This window comes from Periplaneta americana, chromosome 7 (assembly GCF_040183065.1).
Source record: "Periplaneta americana isolate PAMFEO1 chromosome 7, P.americana_PAMFEO1_priV1, whole genome shotgun sequence".
Taxonomy (NCBI): Eukaryota; Metazoa; Arthropoda; class Insecta; order Blattodea; family Blattidae; genus Periplaneta; species Periplaneta americana.
Genome location: NC_091123.1, coordinates 1,339,609 through 1,365,541, shown reverse-complemented (window position 1 = coordinate 1,365,541; position 25,933 = coordinate 1,339,609). Strand labels below are relative to the sequence as shown.

The 25,933-nt window shown below is 34.1% G+C and overlaps 1 protein-coding gene across 14 annotated transcripts in view; it reads right to left on the bottom strand.

The window, feature by feature from the left end:
- Rdl (Resistant to dieldrin) overlaps window positions 1-25,933 on the bottom strand; it is a 448,130-nt gene that overhangs the window by 201,477 nt on the left and 220,720 nt on the right. For all 14 annotated transcript variants that reach the window (XM_069830121.1, XM_069830127.1, XM_069830132.1 and 11 more), the window contains exon 2: window positions 23,465-23,562. In XM_069830121.1, coding sequence (XP_069686222.1) covers window positions 23,465-23,562 — 98 coding nt within the window. The remainder of the gene's footprint in view (window positions 1-23,464; window positions 23,563-25,933) is intronic.

The window sequence follows — 25,933 nt, the reverse complement described above, 5'->3', positions numbered from 1 at the left end:
CTTTTGGAGTACAAAAATTAATCATTTGTCTTTATGCATGTTTATGTTTAAATTTCAACACGACAGAAATTAATACCGCTATCTATGCTATTATTTATATAAATTCAGTTTCCATGGTAACTTAAACTTTTCTACACGCAACCACTTGCTTAGTGATATAAAAGCAGAGATTATAATCCTCTTCTTTTTTCCATGTTCCTTGTATATCAACCGGAAACAGTTTAAGGTAGTTCCATGGCGTGGGTTTTGTGTTCGACGGGTGAAGCTGTGATAAAAACGTAAAATTGAGTATTTTCTTTGTGATATTGATTTATTTTTCGTAGTGCAATAGAAGCAGTGTATATTTCTGTGTAAGTTTGTCTAATAGAACGGCCTTGAAGATTACTGGATGCAGAATCACGTCGTGAACCTGTATGACAGTTTCAGGACTGCAGCAATTGAGGTACGTCAGAGGGCTTAGATCGATATGGCGTCGTTATGACGATTATTAATTTATTCGTCCTGCATATGTTTTACTTCATGTGAGTGCTTCCTTCATTTAATATAATTGATTGTAGTTAGCGTTGTGATTTATCGACGTTATGTAGATATTTAAAATAATTGCAATTTATAAATTGAAGTGGTAAAGGAGAATATTAACATTTTCGTCTATAAATGGAGCGTATGCCGGGAGATGAAGATGCATAGGCCTACCTGCTGCCATAGCGGTTGGATGATGAGATCCCGTTCTTGATGAATGTGGACAGACAAGTTCAGAGGAAACTGCTTGTAGTTTCGTTTAGAAATAATAATGATAATAATAATGACAATAAGTAATAACGATAAAAATGTTAGTAATAATGTTAATAATAAGTAATAACAATAATAAATAATAATAACAGTAAATAATAACGATAAAATGTTAGTAATCATAACAATGTTAAAGATAAATAATAACAATAATAAATAATAATGACAGTAAGTAATAACGTTAAAAATATTACTAAAAATAACAATAATATAGTAAATAATACTAACAGTAAATAATAACGATAAAAATGTAAGTAATAATAACAATGATAATAAATAATATAAATAATGAATATGAATGACAATAAATAATAACGATAAAAATGTTAGTAATAATAACAATGATAAAGATAAAAAATAACAATAAGTAATAATGACAGTAAATAATAACGATAAAAAATTAGTAATAATAAGATTGATAACGTTAACTAATAACAATAATAATTAATAATAATAACAGTAAATAATAGCGATAAAAATGTTAGTAATAATGACAATGATAAAAATAAATAATAACAATAAGTAATAATGACAGTAAATAATAACGATAAAAATATTACTAAAATAACAATAACAAAGATAAATAATAATAGTAAATAATAGTGATAAAAATGCTAGTAATAATAAGTGATAAAAATAAATAATAACAATAATAAATAATGACAGTAAATAATAACGATAAAAATATTACTAAAATAATAATAACAAAGATAAATAATAATAGTAAATAATAGCGATAAAAATGCTACTAATAATAAGTGATAAAAATAAATAATAACAATAATAAATAATGACAGTAAATAATAACGATAAAAATATTACTAAAATAACAATAACAAAGATAAATAATAATAGTAAATAATAACGATAAAAATGCTAGTAATAATAAAAATGATAAATATAAATAATAACAATAATAAATAATGACAAATAATAATGATAAAATATTAGTAATAAGAACAATGATAAAGATAAACAATAACAATAATAAATAATGACAATAAATAATGGTAAAAATGTTAGTAATAATAATAATAAATAATAATAATAATAAAAATAATAGTGACAAATAATAACGATAAAAGTATTGGCAATAATAACAATGTTAATATTAATATTATTATTTATCATTATCAAACAGAAATAGTAATAATAAAATCAAAGACAATGTATTTGTATTTCGATATGAAGTAGTAGTAGTAATGCCTTGATTTGAAGTAACAATTAGGATGATATTATTACAATAATAGTAATAATAATAATAATAATAATAATAATAATAATAATAATAATAATAATGGGTAAATGATAGCTCAGCACAAGTGGTACAATAATAATAGGCCTACAGAAGAAACAGAATTAAATTTTGAATACAATTAATTTACAATAATAATTATAAATTGGAATTAAGTAAATTAAATTGTAATGTTATTAACTGAATGTATATAAATAAAAATATAATTTTAATGATGTTAATAATAATTTTATTTATTTATTTATTTATTTATTTATTTATTTATTTATTTATTAGAGAGAAGAACATAGGTTAAGGGTGTTTGAGAATAAGGCGCTTAGGAAAATATTTGGGGCTAAGAGGGATGAAGTTACAGGAGAATGGAGAAAGTTACACAACACAGAACTGCACGCATTGTATTCTTTACCTGACATAATTAGGAACATTAAATCCAGACGTTTGAGATGGGCAGGACATGTAGCACGCATGGGCGAATCCAGAAATGCATATAGAGTGTTAGTTGGGAAGCCGGAGGGAAAAAGACCTTTGGGGAGGCCGAGGATAAGGAAGGATAATATTAAAATTGATTTGAGGGAGGTGGGATATGATGGTAGGGACTGGATTAATCTTGCTCAGGATAGGGACCAATGGCGGGCTTATGTGAGGGCGGCAATGAACCTTCGGGTTCCTTAAAAGTAAGTAAGTATTATAATATTAATGTGCTGGTCAACAGCCATGGGTCAATGATAGCCCAGCACAAGTGGTATAATAATAATAATAATAATAATAATAATAATAATAATAATAATAATAATAATAATAATAATAAATGCATTACAAATTAAATGAATATGGATCATATGAGGAAACAAAGAGGAAGGCAGAAAATAGGAAAGATTGGAGAAAGCTGGGTTTGCAGTGAAAGACCGTCCCTTAGACAGAACACTAAATGAATGTGATTCTTCAATTTACATTTTAATTTTGATGTTGTTCAACATTCTTTGACATAATCAGGGAGTTAATGCAGAGCCGTGGAAGGATAGGCCTGAGTAAGCACAACGAGTTGCTAGGTAACAGGTATGCCAGCACGCCAATGGTAATGTTATAGTATAGGCCGCACATCATCAGAGATCGCCAGCGCTCGTAGTGGAAGAAGAGGGATTACAACCTTCCTCCGTTATGAAAGTCCGCCATCTGTGTACGGCGTGGAAGGGGGAGGATTACTTCCACCACAACTTAGTATAACAACAACAACGCCCCCTCTATTTCGCTCGCTATATTGAGGAAGCTGAAATCTCCTGTATATTAGTTTCGCGATGCATCATCGATTTTAAGCACGCTGTTAATCTTGTGCCTGTACCAACTAGTTTGACGTTTTCTTTCACTTTTAAACTTCGCCTTTTTTCCTCTCCTTTTTTATGCACGCTAATATGTTCCAAGGAAGTTACGCCCGTAACGTTACATGATGACGAACTTTGTTGTCTTTTCACCATATGAGACCCATTAGAATCGCATATTGTGGCGTTTGAGGGGGATGAAGCTACTATTCTTACTTTTCTGACATAAAAGTTAATGTTTAAATATATTTATAGTAGCTGAAAACACCCGGCATTGCACGGGTTTTCTTTCTGCTTCTATTTTTAATTAATTAATTAATTAATTTATTTATTATTTTGCTAATAATTGTAACATAAAATATAAATATACAGAAAAACTTTAGCTCGCCCCTGAAAGAGTAGAACTCGTGCTCAAGGGCGGATTCCAGAATTGAAATTAATAATTATACAATACAATTTGTCTTATGTCTACTATGCAATTATAGTATATAAATTTAAATTTACAATTTTTCAATTTTTATAAAATCCATACATAACTTTTTAAATTTAGTACTAGAACTATTAGAATTGACAAGATTAGGATATTTTAATATAAATTTGTTATATATTCTTGGGCCTAAATTACTACTATGATTAAATACTGTAACAGTGTTGCATTTTGGTTCAAACAATCTTAAAGAATTCATACCTTTTGTTTCATAACTATGAGAATACAATTCAAAATTATTTCGATTTTTATGTATGAATTTTATTAATACAATATAATAAATTTTTCTTACGTTAAGTGCATTAAAGTCTAGAAACAAATTTTGGGATGGAAAATCAATAGATTTATGAAGACTTATTTTAATTATTTTCTTCTGTAATAAATAAAGTGGATTAAAATTGGATTTAAATCAGCTACCCCATCCTATAATTCCATACATAATTACCGATTGAAATAAAGTTAAATATATTGTGCGTAATAAACTTAGTTACAAGTAATTCCTCAATAAAAGAAAATAATATACTATTTTACGTAATTTATTACAAAGGTGATTAATGTGTTGGTTTCATTTTAAATGATAGATAGATAGATAGATAGATAGATAGATAGATAGATAGATAGATAGATAGATAGATAGATAGATAGATAGATAGATAGATAGATAGGTAGGTAGGTAGGTAGGTAGGTAGGTAGGTAGGTAGGTAGGTAGGTAGGTAGGTAGGTAGGTAGGTAGGTAGGTAGGTAGGTAGGTAGGTAGGTAGGTAGGTAGATAGATAGATAGATAGATAGATAGATAGATAGATAGATAGATAGATAGATAGATAGATAGATAGATAGATAGATAGATAGATAGATAGATAGTTCGGTAGGTAGGTAGGTAGATAGATAGATAGATAGGTAGGTAGGTAGGTAGGTAGATAGATAGATAGATAGATAGTTCGGTAGGTAGATAGATAGATAGATAGATAGATAGATAGATAGATAGATAGATAGATAGATAGATAGATAGATAGATAGATAGATAGATAGATAGATAGATAGATAGATAGATAGATAGATAGATAGATAGATAGATAGATAGATAGATAGATAGATAGATAGATAGATAGATAGATAGATAGATAGATAGATAGATAGATAGAACTTTATTGTGGATGGCATAATGTATGCATAGACATGGTCAAATATATACAATTACAATTTAATGTAAAATAAGTCAAATATAAATATATATATATATATATATATATATATATATATATATATATATATATATATATATTCATTTCAACGGCCCATGCGTGCATCCTCAAGACTGTAGGGACACAATTTATTTAATTTCGTTTTTATATAATTCCTAAATTTCAGAGAATTTTTTGTATATTTGATGTCATCAGGCAAACTGTTGTATATTTTAATACCAAAGACCATATATGTTCTACTAGTGTTTGTAAGGTGGTGAGCTGGAATAGTTAAACTATTTTTGTTACGAGTGTTGTAGGTATGGAAATCACAATTTTGATGAAAATCAGACAGATTTTTATAAATTAGTAGTAAAACATTAAAAATGTATAAACCATAAACAGTAAGAATATTATATTGTAAAAAATGTTCCCTACAAGAGGTCCTACTGTCAACGCCCGCTATGCATCTGACAATACGCTTTTGAGCAATAAATATATCATTCAGCATGGTTCAGATCCCCAAAAACAAATACCATATGAAAGCCTAGACTCGACGTGTGCGAAATAATAAGACATTAATACATCGTGATTTATTATCGTCCTCAAAATTCTGATTTGATAACAAATGCTATTGAGCTTAGAAATTAAACTTGTGCAATGGGGTCTCCAAGACAAACAATCATCAAATGTAACGCCCAAGAATTTAGTAGTTTCCCATTTACATAAGTATTGATCTTGAATAGAAATATTGATGTCCTTCAAATTTCTCTTTTGAGAATTGTGAAAGTAAATATATCCGGTCTTATTAACATTTAAGTGAAGCAGATTGCTATCAAACCATGTTTTGAGATCTTTTAACAGGTCACAACAGGTTGTCTCTAAATCCAGTTCCTCTCCATCTTTTACAATGACAGAAGTATCATCATTATCGAAAATTATGCCTAAATACTTAACTTCAGAGGACTCTTTAATAATCGGACATTTACACTGTATAAGACAACAATCAGAATTATGTAATTTAATACTTAATATAGATGTAGGAGGTTTGTTACATTTTTCTGATAATGGAATTATGGTTTTATTTTCGTTTATAGAAAGATAATTTATGTCAAACCTTTATTAAACTGCTTATTACATTTTCGGAAATCTCGGAAACCTAACTATATTCAACCAAAACGAATTGTTTTTACTAAGCTAAGATGAATCTTTACTTAACGTCACTTACATGAATTGATGAACTCCTTATAGAAATGCCTGCCAGAATTAACTCAGTTTAAAACAGTTGTGAATCAGGCACCGAAAAGAAAACATGTCATCACGTGCCAGACGTTCAACGGTTTTTTTAAATTCATATATTTATTTGTTTTTATTTATTTATTTATATATTCTGGTGTAGTTAAGGGCATTAGACCTTCTCTTCCACACCGCCAGGAATACAAATAAAATAATAGAAAAATCAAACTTTGAACAAAGTAAAACCCAACAAAATTATGATTTCTTTTCCTCTTTCTGATCAGTTTCAGCATCGAATCAATATGTACATATATAATTTAATTTATATTGAAAGTTTTTATTACCCCTTGACCACTCTACACCCACTTACATCATACCCACTTTATTTTAAATATGACTTGAAAAAACTGTATCTCACAAATTCAGAACATATTATATTAATTCTTATTTTATACACAGAATATAGATACAATATAAACTTGCAATAAATCATTTTTTAACATAAAGTCTAATATTCTGAGAAACATATAGGCTTAACGGTATTTTAGAAATTAAGAGATTGTTGTTTCCACCACACATAACATACTACATTTGCAACGTGACTATACAGATAGAATTTCGCAGTAACATATTTTCGGACATGAACAACAATATTTTGACTACTATTAGGCTACTACATTAGCAACATGACAAATATCATTGAATTGCTTTTTGATATTTGTAAAATCTCTTTTTTTTCCACTCCTTTGTATAAAATATAGCCGAGAATGTAAAAACCACGGTTTTTAAGTCAATGTCTGCAACTTTGAGGTACTCTCCTTGAGCTTCATTTTAACATGACCATTATAAAAGCTAGTCACACTGAAATTGCAGTTGCTTAAAATCGAAAGGGTATCATAGCAATACGTGAGATAAAACATCATCTCCTTTCTTTTGCCAGTCAATATTGCGACTTCTATTACGTTTGGTATGAGTTCTTCACACCAGTTCCTGTTGGTGCATAATTTTGGTGGGCCAGTATTTCGCAATAGTACGTCTGGTTATCCAATATTAAGTAAATTATGTGGCAGCAATCCTTGTAGTTTCAAAGAATTCAAGAATTAGCACGGTCACTTTGAACCGTGCCGTTACGTTTACCACCAAATTTAAGTAAATACACAATGTCACCAACATAAGAACATGACGTTGGTGTGTGGCGTAGTTGGCGGGAGAAATTTTTTCTCTCTCTGTCTACCTCCTTCGTTCTGAACATTATTGAGAGACAGCACCACTGTTAGCGACAATGTGTATTTGCGTAAATATTGCGAGTAAATTATGACGAGTGCCTTAGATGAGAGGCTCGGGACAGAAACAGTTTTGCTGTAGCGCATGCGCGGACCTCTCATGCAGTGGGAGCGTGATCCTTACTTGAATTTATTTTTGCGTGTACTTGCAGATTAAATGATTGAGATCCCTTCTTGCTCCGGTTACAGGCCTTGCATTTACGAAGGTTATGTTATGTTAGGTTAGCTTAGCTTAGATTAGCTTAGGTTAGGTTAGCTTTGGTTAGGTTAGATTAGTTTTGGTTAGGTTAGCTTAGCTTTGGTTAGGTTAGGTTAGGTTAGCTTTGTTTAGGTCAGGTTAGCTTTGGTTAGGTTAGGTTAGCTTTGGTTAGGTTAGCTTGATTTGATTCGTCCATGTAGTAGTTAAAATTATATAATATGACAGTTTTTGATTCGTAATATTGTTAAAAAATAATAGGCCTATAATGAAAGAGGTGAATAATTTCATGGTCCTTAAATTTTTTTTTCGTAAAAGGCTAGGTATTTTTCTATAGGCGAGAAATAAAACGGCAACGCCGTCATAATTACGTACTTTACGCTTTGGCGAACATTAACCGGAAATTTACTTTCCGTCATTTTAATTGTATTCCGTGAAACACACCTTTTTTCCTGTTAATTTCCTTGTGATAACCTAGTTTATTATCTTATTACATCTTCATTTTCTTTTAATGCATTCAAAAAACCGCCGTTGTACTACATAAAACCTTGAACTTGACTAATGGATGGAATTATTTAAGAATATAGTCGCGAATTTGACTACCACCATTTCGATTATATTTTGTTTGATACGGCTCGGTACGGCCCGGTGACTAGTGGCCAGCGAGTAGAGTCGACTATCGATATTGGTCTGCCGTGCGTATTATCCAGTTGTTCCGAATTCTAGAATTCAGTTGGATAAAGCAGTCTGCTCACTATCTACAACTGCATTGAGAAATTCATAATACGGTCATGGACTGCGTAAAGATATTTATTGTACGAATCATCTAGTTTTAGCCTTCATGATGAGTATCAACAATGTTATTTAATTTCGTGTTATAATTTCCATGGCCTCCTGAAAGTCGATGTTGAATACAACAGACAATAATAAAAAACAATTGACTATAGAAAATAGCATTTTAGTATTGCACATGAATGTTTGATCGTATTTATTTTTATTTTTTAATTAATTTAACGTCCATTTGCACAATTTTAATATAGCCTATGTTTTTCTCCTGGTTATTAACAAAGCTCGAAAGTTGGGGACTTGTGTCTTTGCACGTGGCTAAGCGACCGGACTTCAATGTCAACAAACTCCCGCTTCCAGCACGGAGGTACTGTCAGGTCTGCTATAAAAGTGGTTTCTGGCTGAAGCAACATATTGATAGTATTGTGGTAGGTTGAAACACGTAATTTTATAGCATATATATATAAATAAACATGCAAAATACATCAAATTTACAGTTCTGCTCTGTGTATTTTATTACAGTGTATGACTACATACATTCGAATATTTTTCGAACCGATACTTTCTTCATCTGTTAGTTAAATATGATTTGAAACGAAAGAAACTTATTTCCACGTCACATGAAGTCACGGGAGCAAAATTAATTTTTTTTTATTTTATTTATTTTAACTAGCTACCTACTGAATACAAATTACATTTATAAAACAAAAATGTTTCTAGCCACAACCGTAAGAGCCAGGCTCGTGTACGGTGTGGTCTTAGTCAATAATACAACATAAAATTTACAAGGACAGTTTATTAAGTACAGTAAGTAACTTAATTCAAACCAATAAATACAATACAAGAGCAAGAATAAAGAAGAAAGAGAAAAAGAGAGAAAAATACACATTTAATATAAATTGACAATTCGACAGAAGCCAGTGATATTCAATAAAAACGTGAATATAGTAGACAGAAATAAAAGGTAAAAAAATACATTTGTTAATATTATATTATATCGTGGATAATTTTACAAATTTATTTTTTAAAAGCTTCAATTTTAAAAAATTTCAAATTTGGAAAATGGTTTGTAATTGTATTATAAAGTCTTAGGCCGAAATAAAGTATTGAATGTTTTCACTGTCACTTTTCCTGTTCGATTTTCAGTAGTTGATAGCTGATCTCGTATCTGAGAAAGATAAGTAACCTAAATTTGTCTCGAAAATAGTTTTCAATTTCTGTGTCACTACTAGGGAAGGTTCCACTACGACTTGATCCATGGCTATGGACAAATTTTCCACCGATTTAAGGGACTGCAATGTATTTCAATGAATGTCCGTTTCCAATCTCTAGTTTGTGTTTGACACAAGTTACAAAATATAAACTCTCCATTCCAAGAAAATAATGTATCTCCTCAGAATTCCTCCACGAAATTCTCTACCTAAATTTTAAGAAATATATTTTCAAACGTATACAATACCCATTCGAATAATACGTATTTTCTTATTTTCAAACAGACCGTTTAGCTCTAGTTAATTATCTGAATGTCATTGGCTTCGACACGACACAGTTTCCTCGTCCGTCTTCCTGTCATTCGATGTGACCACTTTCTTAGTACACACGACTGTCCCTGAGCACTTGCAGCGTGAGCTTTGTGTACGTTGTACCTGTAACCTTACTCATGCACACGACACACAAGTCCCCAAGTTCCGAGCTTTGGTTATTAAGGTTGAATGTGCAAATGGTACTTTCTAGAAGGAGGAAGTTAAACGAAGCAACAAAATGCGACGAGACGTGACTTGTCTGTTTGATGGTTTGTTGTGATTTTCCTCAAGGTACAGCTACAGCACTACTGCTTACTATTTTAGTTTTCACTAGCGTTGTAGAATGCTTGTCTGTGTAGCTTACGCAGTAGATTTTGCGCTGAAAAGGAATCTGAGGTGAAGATGTACGGATTAGCACTCTTTTATACCACAGGCCTAATATGAATCGAATTTTCACCGAAAGTGATAGAGTTCGAATTTGGAACAGATCCAATACATTTTGTGGCGGCTGGCTGAGGTTGGGAGAATTTGACTGCAGGTACTGGGTTCGACGAGTCCTCATTTTGCTCCGTCTACGTTTCCTCGTAAGCGAATACGTTTCTTAGTCGAATTGGTGTATAGAATAAAACACTTGCCTGTCTATTTTGAAAACTACCATAAACTAAAACATGTAACGTCGGGTGAAACACGCCTCCTTGTCTGGACGTAAACAACTGAACAACTATACAAATATGGCATTCACCACGACGAATTAGACTGCTTGCTCTCCCACCAACAGCATTTGCATCACAGCTTTTTCCATCCCTTTTAAATTTATAGGCTACATTATATATAACATTTTAACATAGTTAATATCAAATTGTACAAATTTAATTTTAATGATATGACCTAATGATAATATTTAGCCTTAATTGTATAAGGTTAATATCATGCCGTGCCTTCTCCTTGTTTTATACACATACGAGAACCTAGCATCAGTGTTCAGCTTTACCATGTACAGTTTACCTCAAGAGGCACGAAACTTACATACTTGTAAATGCCAGCACGTGCATTACTTACCATATCATTAATTGTTAGATCAACTATCACCTAATTTAAAATTGTTTGCATCTCATGCACCTGATGATGACTTTTTAAAGTCGAAAATATTAGTGACTTTGTAATAAATATTGTGATGTAACAGATTATCTGACCTCACAAACTGAAAAGTGTATTTGCCTGAAAATTTATTATATATAATTATTAATACCATAAACTTTGTTCTCACGGATCTCATTTCTGTACCGGAAGCCTTAACCTTTAGTGCTGGGTTTATTTAATAGTTTCAGTATTTAGTTTCGAATTATCTGGATGTACATTAATTCGAGGAATATTCTTTTTTTGCGGCGTAGCCCTTTTCCATCACGGGTCCAATTCCGTTTTTAATAAAGCCAAGAAATGGTTTAGTTCTAATAAATTTGTTTTAAATGAAAGTAAAACTGCATCTTTATTGTTTAGTAGTACAGTCATGGAAAATAATAATTTTAAACTTCTTGGTGTTACTGTGGACAGCACACTTACTTGGGCAGACCATGTTGAGTCTGTTTGTAAAAAATTGTCAAGAGTAATATTTCTTCTGCGAAATTTGAAAATGTATGTTCCGAAGAATTACATTAGAGTTGTCTATTTTTCTTATGGGGTAATAGTTCTCATACTAATAAGGTACTTATGTTACAAAAAAAGCTATTTGAATTATAACTAATTCATCAATGAAGGCACATTGCAGAGCGTTATTTGTAAATGAGAAAATTATGACTGTAACATCACTGTATATTTATCAAGCCCTGAATTTCGTCAAAGAAAATTCACATATGTTGACACATAGGAATGGTGTTCACCTATACAACACCAGAAACCGTGACCTTTTTGACATACCTAAGTGTAGGCTAACTAAAACAATGAATAATTATTTTATTATGTCGTTAAAAAAAGCAAATAAATTTCCGAGATATTTTTACAATCTGGAAAGGAAGTCTTTTAACAGACTTTTCTCTGGTTGGTTAATCAACAAACCATTTTACGAAATTAATGAGTTTTTTAATGTCAACGTTGTTGAGAGTTTTTTAATTAATTTTAATGTTCTGTTGTTTAATTTTTATTACTGACTGTCAATTGCACAATGTTGTGTGCTCTGACTGTACAACACTGAATATAACACTGAATTGTTTATCACTATTGTAAAAATTATAAATTATTTTATTTAACGACGCTTGCAACCGCTAAAGTTATATCGGGATCGCCGGTGTACCGGAATTTTGTCCCGCAGGAATTCTTTTACATGCTAATAAATCTACTGACATGAGCCTGTCACATTTAAGCACACTTAAATGCCATCGACCTTGGTCGGTATCGAACCCGCAACCTCGGGCACAGAAGGCCACTCTACCGACTGCGCCACCTAGGCCGACTTTATCACTATTGTTACTGTTATTTTTCACCTCGCCCATTGGGTACCGTTTTTCTCCACGGTCATTATCATTTTTCACCACGGAAAAAAAATAGTTGTACCCTTCGATGGTTATTTTTCTTCACGATAGGAGTGTCCGAATGACGTCACGAACTGCTGCAAGAATTACTCAGCACGTGTTCAGACATAACGAAGCCATCCATTCGATTTATTTTATATAGGCATACAACGCAACTTGGTGAGCTCACAGAGTACAAGACGCAAGAGCATGATACTAGAATTGTGACGGGGAGGATATTTTAATAGTGAAATTCATTCATCCATCTCACTGATAAGTACAGAAAATTCTGAAGAGGATTTAGTAATGCTTTGTCGTGGACGAACTATTACAGAAGTAAAATGTGACCCCATATTATATGGAAAGCAAACACATTAACGCCAGCCTGGGTAATAAAGAAAGATGCAGCACTAACCAGTAAGTTAACAGTTACAGTGCACAGTCCATGATATTACTAATGCAACTTAACTTTTCCTTCGTAATTTGCGAGAGTGTTGTTGGTTTTTGTACAACCCTGAAGCAACCTCGAACCCGGAACATGTACCTTCTCTCTATTCCTCTGCACAGAACATCCTTCTACTCATCATCTTTCAGCATATCTATTCCACGCCTCTGGAACTCTCTCCCTGATCATGTCAGGGACTGTCGGACAATATCAAAATTCAAATTTAAATTAAAAAAATCACATTCCAGTTCATGGAATTGCTTGTTGAACACCTGTTAGGTTGCGCAACTTCACCTTAACCCATGACATATAGTAAATATTGTAACTATGCTGTTGTAAGATTGACAATTAATATGTAATGTATTTATTATTATTATTATTATTATTATTATTATCATTTATCAGTTATCACTATCATCATTGCTATCTCTGTTTTCTTTCTTTTTTCTGTATTAGCTCGATGAGAGCTTCATAGTGTTCTTTTGACCCTGTTGACCCTTTATAGGGCTTTAATTTAATTTGTATTATTTTCATCAGTGTCTGTATTTCTTTTTCGTATTTATACGTGCTATCTGGTAGGATGGAAGAGAAGGTCTTATGGCCTTAATCCTGTCAGGTTAAATAAATAAATAAAACATAAAAATCCAACCGTGTATCGAAATGAGCATCTGAAAATTGTCATTGAAAATTCAAATTGATCAATTCAACTGTGCTGAAAAAGTACGACGCTCTTTTTTTTTTATCATTTTCTAGTGTAGAAGTCGAGACGTAGGCTACATGGGTGGGAAAGAAAAATTGAAGAAACAAAGAGAAGGGTGGACTGGAAAGTCAAACAAGAAGGAGGACTGAAGGGCCGAACAGGGAGGACAGCGGGCAAAGCCAAACGGGAAGGACGAACGCATAAGGCAGTGTTTCTCAAACTATAGTCCACGGACCACCTGTGGTCCTCGAGGTCTGCCCTTGTGGTCCTTCAAAAAAGACTGAAGAAAAAATAAAATTCATACGAATTGCGTATCACACTATAGCTTAAAATATCAGAGTTTGTAAATGACACATGGCAATCGAATTTCACTTTTTCTCCCAGTACTGACATTTTATGAAATTTCTTACCCTACCCGTCTATCGACTTCCCACTCTACTCTCAGCAGCAAAAGAGGGATTTAAAGCACTATACACGTGGTGTTTCTCGACATCCTTTTCCGTGCACATCTGGCGCCGCGCCTGTAACCCAGCCAGGGACCACCCGAAGTCATAACAGAGGACCAAAGTACCGAAACTTAATTCAATTTAAAATATAACTATACTGGCATTAAAATATGCTACAAAAATGAGAACAAGAGTAAGGTGGTCCGCGGAACTGTTCTGACTTCAAAAAGTGGTCCCCACTTAAAAAATTTTGAGAAATGCTCGCGTAAGCCAAACAAGAAGAAAGGACTGGAAAGTCAAACATGAAAGAGGGACAGCTGACTGGAAACCGAACAGGAAGGACGAACTGAAATCCGCACCAGGAAGACAGACGGGAAAGCAAAACAGGAAGGACGAATGGGAAAGCAAAAATAGAAGGAAATGCTGTATATCCAAATAGAGATGACAGACCGGAAAGCAAACAGGAAAGACGGATTGGAAAGATAGATCGGGAAAGCAAACAGAAAGAACTATCGGGAAAGAAGAATTCTAAAGGCAAAAAGAAAGAGCGGACTGGAAAGTCAAACAGGAAAGACGGACGGCTGACTGGAAACCGGACAGGAAGGACGAACTGAAATCCGCACCAGGAGGACAGACGGGAAAGCAAAACGGGAAATACGAATGGGAAAGGAAAAAAAGGAAATACTGGATATCCAAATAGGGATGACAGACAGGAAAGACGGATTGGAAAGATAGATCGGGAAAGCAAAACGCGAAGGACGAATGGGAAAGCAAAAAAAGAAGGAAATACTGGATATTGAAATAGGGATGACAGACCGGAAAGACGGATTGGAAAGATAGATCGGGAAAGCAAAACGGGAAGGACGAATGGGAAAGGAAAAAAAGAAGGAAATACTGGATATTCAAATAGGGATGACAGACCGGAAAGCCAAACAGGAAAGACGGATTGGAAAGATAGATCGGGAAAGCAAAACGCGAAGGACGAATGGGAAAGCAAAAAAAGAAGGAAATACTGGATATTCAAATAGGGATGACAGACCGGAAAGCCAAACAGGAAAGACGGATTGGAAAGATAGATCGGGAAAGCAAAACGCGAAGGACGAATGGGAAAGCAAAAAAAGAAGGAAATACTGGATATTCAAATAGGGATGACAGACCGGAAAGCCAAACAGGAAAGACGGATTGGAAAGATAGATCGGGAAAGCAAAACGCGAAGGACGAATGGGAAAGCAAAAAAAGAAGGAAATACTGGATATTCAAATAGGGATGACAGACCGGAAAGCCAAACAGGAAAGACGGATTGGAAAGATAGATCGGGAAAGCAAAACGCGAAGGACGAATGGGAAAGGAAAAAAAGAAGGAAATACTGGATATTCAAATAGGGATGACAGACCGGAAAGCCAAACAGGAAAGACGGATTGGAAAGATAGATCGGGAAAGCAAAACGCGAAGGACGAATGGAAAGCAAAAAGGAAGGAAATGCTGGATATCCAAATAGGGATGACAGACAGGAAAGCCAAACAGAAAAGACGGATTGGAAAGATAGATCGGGAAAGCAAAACGCGAAGGACGAATGGAAAGCAAAAAGGAAGGAAATGCTGGATATCCAAATAGGGATGACAGACAGGAAAGCCAAACAGAAAAGACGGATTCGAAAGATAGATCGGGAAAGCAAAACGCGAAGGACGAATGGAAAGCAAAAAGGAAGGAAATGCTGGATATTCAAATAGGGATGACAGACAGGAAAGCCAAATAGGAAAGACGGATTGGAAAGATAGATCGGGAAAGCAAACAGAAAGAACTATCGGGAAAGAAGAATTGTAAAGGCAAAAAAGAAGGAGTGGACTGGAAAGTCAAACAGGATAGACGGACAGAAAGTGGAAATCGGACGGACTGGGAAGATTGAGTACAAGACTGTGAGATAGGCAGCAGATTGACTGAAAATATCAGCCTAAAATAAGACACGAAGGACAGACCTCCAGGAAGAGGAGAGGGGAAAAAAAAACTTGCAGAATGAAGACACGTACTGAAAATATAGAGCAGTTAGGAAAGATAATCAGTGAATAACTGGGAAGGACAGAGAAGCTGATGGGAAAGACAGAAGAAAAGCCAAAGTGGCAGAAAAGGCAGACCAGCGCCCTCCCGAGTCAATAGCGTACATCATACCAGCAGCAGCGGCGGGTGAAATGTGGTCTGCCAATTTCCTGGACGGTGCGGCGAGGCGGTCTGTATCGGTGATCGATACGCGGCCCCCACACAACAGGGCGTGCAGTGCAGACCACGACTCGCGATTTTAATATTCAGGCTTGATCGTGGGCTTCTTCAGTAGCCATGGTGACGTGAAGGTTCTTTTGTTTTTAGGTCCTCACAAGAACTATAAAGGAAATTTCAAGTAACGACGGCGAATCCTAAAACTCGTTAGGCCTATCACGGATTGTATGTTATGGTAAATAAAAATCTTAAGTTTAGGTATAAAATTCGCTTAATTTCGGTGTTATTTCATCTATACTAATAATAAATCTGTAGCCGAAATTTTTCTGGTAATTTTCGATTTTCCAAAAATAATTGGTCCTAACATATATAATTAACCACCCTGAAACCGAAAATCGCTTTTTTGAAATTTTTGTTTGTATGTCTGTGTCTGTATGTATGTTTGTTACCTTTTCACGCGATAATGGCTGAACGGATTTCGATGAAAATTGGAATATAAATTAAGTTCGTTGTAACTTAGATTTTAGGCTATATGGCATTCAAAATACATTATTTAAAAGGGAGGTTATAAGGGGGCCTGAATTAAATAAATCGAAATATCTCGCTTATTATTGATTTTTGTAAAAAATGTTACATAACAAAAGTTTCTTTAAAAATAATTTCCGATAAGTTTTATTCCTTGAAAAATTTTGATATGACTGATATTTAATAAGATAAATGAGTTTTAAAATTAAAATAACTGCCATCTAAGGCCGTGTAATGAATTAAAAAACAAATACTTCGTCTATAAGGGGCCTTGGACAGCAACAATCGAAAGCTATGAAAGATAGCCTACAGATAATGTTTCTGTGTTTGTATGAATTAATATCGGAAGCTAAATTAACCGATTTGTATAATTAATTATTATTTCACCATTGGAAAGTGTAGTTTCTCTAGATGGACATAATGCTATAATGTTATTACAGTAACTTCTGAGTGAATTGAGGACAGGTAAGATTAAAATAGATTCTTATGCACAAAAAACTTGATAGGCTATTCTGTACATTCGTTTCCTGTATTTCCTAAAATAATTTTTATGACCAAATGAGTGTCTCTGGATCAAAATGATCGCATTTTAATTATGCAAATACAATTTAAATTAAGTAACATATTAAACGATTTATCCTTCTATCAAACACGAATGTTCCCTGGATCAAATGTCCTATTTTAATTATGTAATTACTTTATATTTATTTCTAACGGGTGCAGCGGAGCGCACGGGTACGGCTTGTACTTAAAAAATGTGTAGGATTTTTACTATAGTTGTGCAAAATACATTACTGAATATTCGTACAAAGACAAGGTCTGTACCATCAAGAGAAACTTAAGGCTCTTTGTACATTTTAAAAATACTTAGAGTTTTCTATCGGCAGTTACATGTTGTGTACAAAAATTAGTGTAACAGCCTTCCATCCTGTGCAAGTAATATAAATTAATAAGCACCTTTACTTTTTAACTTTGCTCTAGAGTATGCCAGTAGGGAAGTCCAGGATAACAGAGAGGGTTTGGAATTGAACGGGTTACATCAGCTGCTTGTCTATGCGGATGACGTGAATATGTTAGGAGAAAATCCACAAACGATTAGGGAAAACACGGGAATTCTATTTGAAGCAAGTAAAGAGATAGGTTTGGAAGTAAATTCCGAAACGACAAAGAATATGATTATGTCTCGTGACCAGAATATTGTACGAAATGGAAATATAAAAATTGGAAATTTATCTTTTGAAGAGATGCAGAAGTTCAAATATCTTGGAGCAACAGTAACAAATATAAATGATACTCGGGAGGAAATTAAACACAGAATAAATATGGGAAATGCCTGTTATTATTCGGTTGAGAAGCTTTTATCATCCAGTCTGCTGTCAAAAATTCTGAAAGTTAAAATTTATAAAACAGTTGTATTACCGGTTGTTCTGTATGGTTGTGAAACTTGGACTTTCACTTTGAGAGAGGAACAGAGATTAAGGGTGTTTGAGAATGTGCTTAGGAAAATATTTGGGGCTAAGAGGGATGAAGTTACAGGAGAATGGAGAAAGTTACACAACACAGAACTGCACGCATTGTATTCTTCACCTGACATAATTAGGAACATTAAACCTAGACGTTTGAGATGGGCAGGGCATGTAGCACGTATGGTCGAATTCAGAAATGCATATAGAGTGTTAGTTGGGAGGCCGGAGGGAAAAAGACCTTTAGGGAGGCCGAGACGTAGATGGGAGGATAATATTAAAATGGATTTGAGGGAGGTGGGATATGATGATAGAGACTGGATTAATCTTGCTCAGGATAGGGACGAATGGCGGGCTTATGTGAGGGCGGCAATGAACCTCCGGGTTCCTTAAAAGCCAGTAAGGAAGTAAGTATGTATGTATCAATAAATACTAAATAAAACCCTATTCATTTCATTGAAAATTACATTTCATTCCCGCATGAATTGCGAAATAGATATTATGTACAACGAACAATATTGGATTAAATAGGTTAAGTGAAATCAAACGACAGGCCTATAAGCAAAGTCACTTGTTCGAAATAAGAATAATAAAAACGTTTACTTCTGCTATGATTTCGCAAATACATTCATAAATAATTTATATCATAAATAAAGAGATTGTAATGTTGGAATAAACTAAGGTAATATTTTAATAGTTACATTTGCTAGCGCGTCGATCACAGCCCACAGAAAGCAATGAAAATATTTAACATCGGAACATCAGGAATAACAAAATATTAAACAAATGCGCATCAGTTGCGGCAAAATTTCAGCTGATAGTTGGCTTTGATTGGTTAACACTCAGTAGATTCTTACACTCCATTGGTGCATTGGTAAGAACTTACATGAGCGAAAATAACTAGTTCAATTAAAATTGTTTAACCTCAAATTCTGAAGTCTGATTAGTGTAATTTATGTGACTAGTCAGGGTTGTATGCAATGGAGGGGGAAAGAAATTGGCCACTGTACCTCATCTCCTGGCTTATTTGCCTCATGAGTGATGCCTTATTGGTGTCACGATGTTCAAACCTGTCTTCGGACAATGGACTAAACGACAGCAATATCAAATATTAGTTTAATTTTGTTGTTTCACTAATCATAATTTCTACAGCTATTGTCAAATGTTTATCCGTTGCAGGAGGCCAAGACCGTGCCGTTGCGATGGCAACGTTAATAGTTCTGGCTATAGCAGAAGTTGTATTGACTAATAATTTAAAAACGAGTAGCTGAAAATAATAATGCATAATTTTGCAAAGGTCAAAAGCGAATGAAATTAAACACAATTTGTTGACCCTTGGCCTTTGCCTTAAATTAATCAGCAATCTGTGTCCTTTCGGAAAGGGCATGTTTCACTAATTTGTGTTTAACTGCACAACACGTTTCAGTGGCCCACAATTCGTGACCTTTCGGCCAATGCCCGTATGGATTTCGAGGGTCTTGAATTTATGCACAGATTGATGGCTATCAGCCTTGAGATGCGTTGGTTCACTTCTGACCTTTCTGTTAACACCAACTCAATTACTATTTAGCAGATTATTATTTTAATAGCTATAACTTGACGACATGATGATCTAGAACTTTGTTTATTGCCCTCTGATGTGGTTTATACTCAGAGGTCTCCGTCCGGTTCACGTTAGGGACGTGGAGATAGATTTTCAGGGCCAGTAAGTGTGTCCCTTTCCTTGTGTTGGCGGAAGAACTGAATTACTTTAACTGTACAGAAACAAATTCCCACTGTTTATGAGTAAAGCCCAGCGTTAGATCACCGACCCATGGAATCAGCTTAGCTGTGTACAAAGTATAGGACGCTGTAAGATTAGTGCAATCCGTTTTCTTATTAATATAGTGAAATATGGCAGTTTTTCTACAGGGACATCATTTTATTTTTACTAACATTTTTAATAACCTGTCTGTGTCTTTGGATTAAAGGTCTAGAACCGGAAACACCGCTTGCTCCCCCTTCCACGACTGGAGTTCGATGATACTGGCGTAAAATACAAACAACTCACTTTACTAGGTAGGAGGGAAGAAAAGTAGTTCATCCATTTACGTAAAACAGAAAATATCGCAATTTTGAGTTTGATAATTTCCATTAGGTTTTTGTTTAATCAAAATACACTAGGCCTACTGTATTAACACTTAATGTTTTTACTCACGAACTGAGCTGTCCATTCGGACGTATTCATCATGCAGTGTGTATTATACTGTCTACAGCACATTAGCGTACAATATAGAGAATGAAGTTCAATTGAAAATAATTCCAATTACCAGTTTCGTCGTTCGTACTAGTAACTCATGTTGAAATAATTCTGTACCTACTCTATAAAAGAGTACCTTACGTACTGTAAATTTAATCTTCACTTCTACCCGATCCGAAAAGATAAAATTACTCAGACATGCTATCTACTGTCCGTCCAAGTGGTTATGTCGTATGGTCGTAGAAAGGGAGGACAATCACGTGACATTAATTACTTAACGAGGCCCTTTTATTTAAGTTATTTTAAACAATTGTATAATATTACGTAGACTTCCAATTCCGAACAGAAATTAATGTTCTCAGAAAAGAGCTAAGACAGCCCAGCTACTAGACTTTACAGAGGGGCGAACAGAAGAGGTGGGGGAAACCGGGATGCGACGTAGGCAAACGGATGACAGTACCTGTGAGAAAATATGATTCAATATTGAAAGCTCTTTCGTCACTGGAAAACGCGAACATATTTCTGGAACGTACCATAGTCACTAACTCAGTACTGCATACGCGGCCTGGGTTCTGTGTGGAGAACGGTTGGAAGTTTACTAGTAGAGGGGGTGGGAGTGAAGTACATTAAAAAACTCAGGTACAATATAAAATTGAAGTAAAAATAAAATGATGTCCTTGTATCAGTGCGTTTCATTTATGCTGTAATGGTCTTGCTGTTTGATTGAAAGTTCACTGGTTCAAACCTAATCGGGGCGTTGGATTTTGAAGGACAATAAATATACTGGGTACCTACAGTAGGTATTTTTTGCTCACATTCGTAAATGAGTAGTTGCGAACGTCTAAAGTTTATACCAGATAGCATAACTCTATGTTACCCTCTTCGTTGTTAGGCTTGCACCAGCAGTTTTGGAACGAAAGTGCAAATAATTAAATTTTAAGTTTGTAACAAATCTTATTATCCTTCATACATTACTACATCCACATGACCCACTTCGAACGAATCAGTGAGGACTACGGTAGGTCGATAAGCTAGAAGGTGCACGAGTTCGCGTCCTTGCAAGTTTTTTGGCGGTTGATCTAAGGTCACCTTCGCAGTCCGTTCCCACATCCCACTGAAGATTAGCAGCCAGTCAAGCTGCCCAGCGAAGACGGTGGGGGTGAACACTGCTCCAAAGCCAAGACTCCATTGCTAGCCGAAAGTCATAATTATTAGGAAATTGGGACGAGATGCAGCGGAAGGACAAGAAGTTCATGGAATGTCTTAGATACTGGTCTTAAAACAGTGGGACAGGACTGCCATGTTTTTGTTGTCCCAGCTTACTCGTTGGTTTGACCAAAGTAAAAAAGAAGACAACTTCTTTTACAAACTGTAATGCTTCAGTAGATGTTACATCGTCTGTTTTTATGAGTATCAGACATAGGAGTTTAACATTGCCATAAAAAATCTATGTATAAAAACAATGAAGATATAACTTAGTAGGCCTTGCTTATTAGAAATCAGCAGGCTTTGACTTATTTGTAAAGCAAGAGAACACAAGGCTTTTACTTAGCAACCGTAAATGATATTCTCTTGTTTTATAAATTGTCAAAGCCTGCTACTTTCTAAACATGAATCACTGATTAAGTTATTTCTTCATTGTTTTTATACAGATACATCTGTTTCTTAAATCACTATATACCCAGAAAAACACAGGGATGTAATACATATTCACAGATTTACATCAAATAGGTATATTTATACTGTAATTATTTCTAACATTAGTTTTATATTTTACTAAATGATAGACTGTATAGATTTGCATAGATTCACTATGGGAGAAGAGTTTGGGGCAGAAGAAGATATCAAATAAAATATATATGGGTCATATGCTGAGATTAAGAGGAAGGCAGAAAATATAAAATGCTGGGTTTGCAGTGAAAGACCTGTCTTTGGCCAGAACATAATGAATGATTGGGTTGGGTGGCGTGTAATAGAAAGTTAGATTTTTAAAATAGCTGAAAATTACACCATTACCAGACCATATTATAGTAACATGTTGAATGTAATCTTGTCTCAGATTGTTCATATATCAAATCAGTCATTTGGTACAACTAAAATGTGTTGTAGCAAAATATTGTGACATCATCAAATTAAAAATGTACTCGATGGTCACAAAGAAACGAAAAACGAAAAGGTGTAAGATGTAAAATGACAATTGCCAGGGTTTAGAAGACAATACTAACGTAGGCCTATAAACTTTTCTGAAAACGCCTTCTTATAAATTCGAACATTGTAAGAAGTTGTAAGTTAAACCTGCATGTACGCAGAATATCTACTGTTGTGAATGTTAATATAAATTCAAATTAAATAACTTTCAGAAAAAATATCCATATTCTTCTGATTTTCGGGGAGAACTACCCCATGTTTCTCGCTGGCGGAGTGATTGTCTATTGTCAGTAGTCTAGTATGGTTGACATTTCATAGCTTAAAATAGTACTGTAGTCAGTAAAAAATAACAAATAAATCTTTAAATACGGCAGTTAAAATTCAATATTTTTGTTTATTTTTTGTAATATAATCATTAGTATACGCTAGTCGACATAGCGTTTGTCATCATCTTCGGTTAATTCAAAGATAATATGGAAAAACCGCGGTTGCTTAAATACATTAATATTTGCACTATATTGCTAAATGTTTTTCTTTACAAAACAATTAATTGTAAATGAATATAGCTTAAAAATATTTTTAAAATAATGTTGAACCAACAATCTTTCCTTCTTTATAATATAGTAGCCATTAGCATTCAGTGACTTGCGATTTTCAGATGTTTTATATAAACAGTGATAAGGGAGGGAAATTTCATTAAGTTGGTAGCTATGCAGCGCTTCTCAACTCACCTCCATAATTCGGTCTTACTCTTTTGTCGTAACTGGCGCTGAAGGAGTCCAAGATGGCGGAAATGTTGACGTCACCTAACATACTCCCACCTCCAGTCCTGAAAACGAAAAAAATTAAATGCCATAAATTCAGTTACTTTATGAATCAATTCAAACAAAGACACTGTTAAGCGGAAGTTCGTCAAATAAGTTTCTGTCATGTTGCTACAAGATTTTATGTTCATTGGAAGTGGGGAATTATTTTTTAGAGTTCACAGAGTCATGCTCTTAGGATTCTGTGAAGATTGGTCTTCACTCCAGAAGACATTATGTGGGGTACTTTACTGTGAATCTTTCCTGTCGAACATTCTATCTAACTAGTGGCTTGTGCAGGAAATTCTGCAAACTTGCTGGGTAACTTTCGGTGCTGGACCCTGGACTCATTTCACCGGCATTATCACCTTCATCTCATTCAGACGCTAAATAACCTTAGATGTTGATACAGCGTCGTAAAATAACCTAATAAAATAAAATAAAAAATTCTGCGAACTAAGTTCATTAGACTTTCAAATAAAAATTGTTCAGATTTATTTTCAATGAAGAATACCATACATTTTGAAAGTTATTTGCTTCCATAATAATGAAAAATACTCCCTCTGAATATTTTTTATGCCAGGTACTTTTTCTTGAACCTATCCACCTTGAGTTTCAACGCGAAAACGCAAGTAACAATGTCAGGACGATCAGTATGTTTTTCATGTGGGAGTAAAGCAATAGCTATTTCAAGTCATTGTGGATTGTAGGTGAAAGTTAAAAAAAGTCAGGTTTGCTATGCTTTCGAACAATAGACATAGCGTCTTGGCATAGCTGCTGCATGTAGAGCTTGAAATGTAGAGGGTAAAATCATTTTATTCTGCTAAGAGATCTTGCTGAAATGATCGGGAGACTACATAATTTTCTAGGCCTCTTATTTTATCAGTAAGTAATACCTTTTGGTCTGTCCTTAGGAACTGTAATTTTTGCGCTCTCTCGAGCCAATACTGAAGAGAATGACGCATATCAATATCTACACCACACCGCCATTAAGTATATGAAAAAGACCCAACCCCACTTGATTAATAACTATTAAAAAATATTTGATTTCAATAACAATATTATTATCTTAAGTTTTGTAGTTTTATATATATTAGCCGCCACTCTGTAAATTATAGAAATGAAGATCTAGTTTAACATATTCTCTACATCTACTTATATAACCCCAAAACGTTTCACTTTCATATCATCAATATAGCATTAATATGTATAATTAATGAAAAATAGTCACATCATGGCATTAACTATAATAATATTTCATTTCTAATGGTAATAATATCATCAAATCACCTCAAGTTTTTTAGATTTCAATATTCAATACACAGAAAATTACACACCGCAGAATCGGACCAATAAATTATTTATAGTAAGTCTTGAAGTTTTTAATAACCAATTGAAGTTGAGCTCTAAATAATTGTTAGCAATCCTGCAGGTCATGGCCTTCGTGTAATAGCCATTGTTTATTGTAGTGTGTGTTTTGTTTTATTCTGAAATCACGGCCGTGCTGAAACGCAATTAGTGCTCAAAACTGACGAACGATGGATTTTGGAAAATAGGAAAATTATGTAGGAAAACTAACGCTTCACTGAAAGTTACTATTTTTCTGAAAATCCTTTGATGCCAAGCTTCAAAATGGCGGGTCATTCATTAAAATCCGTTCAGCCGTTTTCCCGTAATTTCCATTTCAAGTTCAAATTATATAATAGATGTCTGTTAAAATATTATGTATCATTAAGCGAAGTGTCTTTATTTAGAGAACTCTGCCATATTGTTTCGGCAGCTTCCTTCGTTTAGTCGTCCTCGACGGTTAACATACTAGTCTCTCGATCCCAGTTCGAAACCAGCCGATGCCAATGACATTGGCTTACCTTGGAAGGGCATTGAAGCTATGGGTCTTGTGTCGTATGTACAATAACCATGTCCCTGAGAAACGATCCAGACGTCATTTCGTTGGCCCAGAACCACACTGTTCCAAGTCCATTTTACTATATTTTTTCAGGAGAGCTATTTTAAGCTCCTGACATTCAAAGCTTCATGAAACAATTTGGAATAGCTTCATAGCAACCTTATGGAGAGGAATGTTTACAATTTTGTTCGATTCATATATGCAGACAAGAACTGGAACACAATGAAACACAGATTTCTTTCTTATAAAAAGTTGGACTTAGGACACTCTGGTTTTCAGCCATCGATTTGTTGCCCACTTTGAATTTCGGTGCTCTTGCAGCGTCATAAATAAAATACTAGCACAACTCGTATCGTTTACACATTGAACTCACGTACTGAAAAACGTAACCAGTTCAAATCTCGTCGCTCTGAAAACTAAGCCAACCACAATTTTACTATTTTATGCTGTAAGCATTTTTAGGTGTAAAATAAAATATTTTATACATCTTG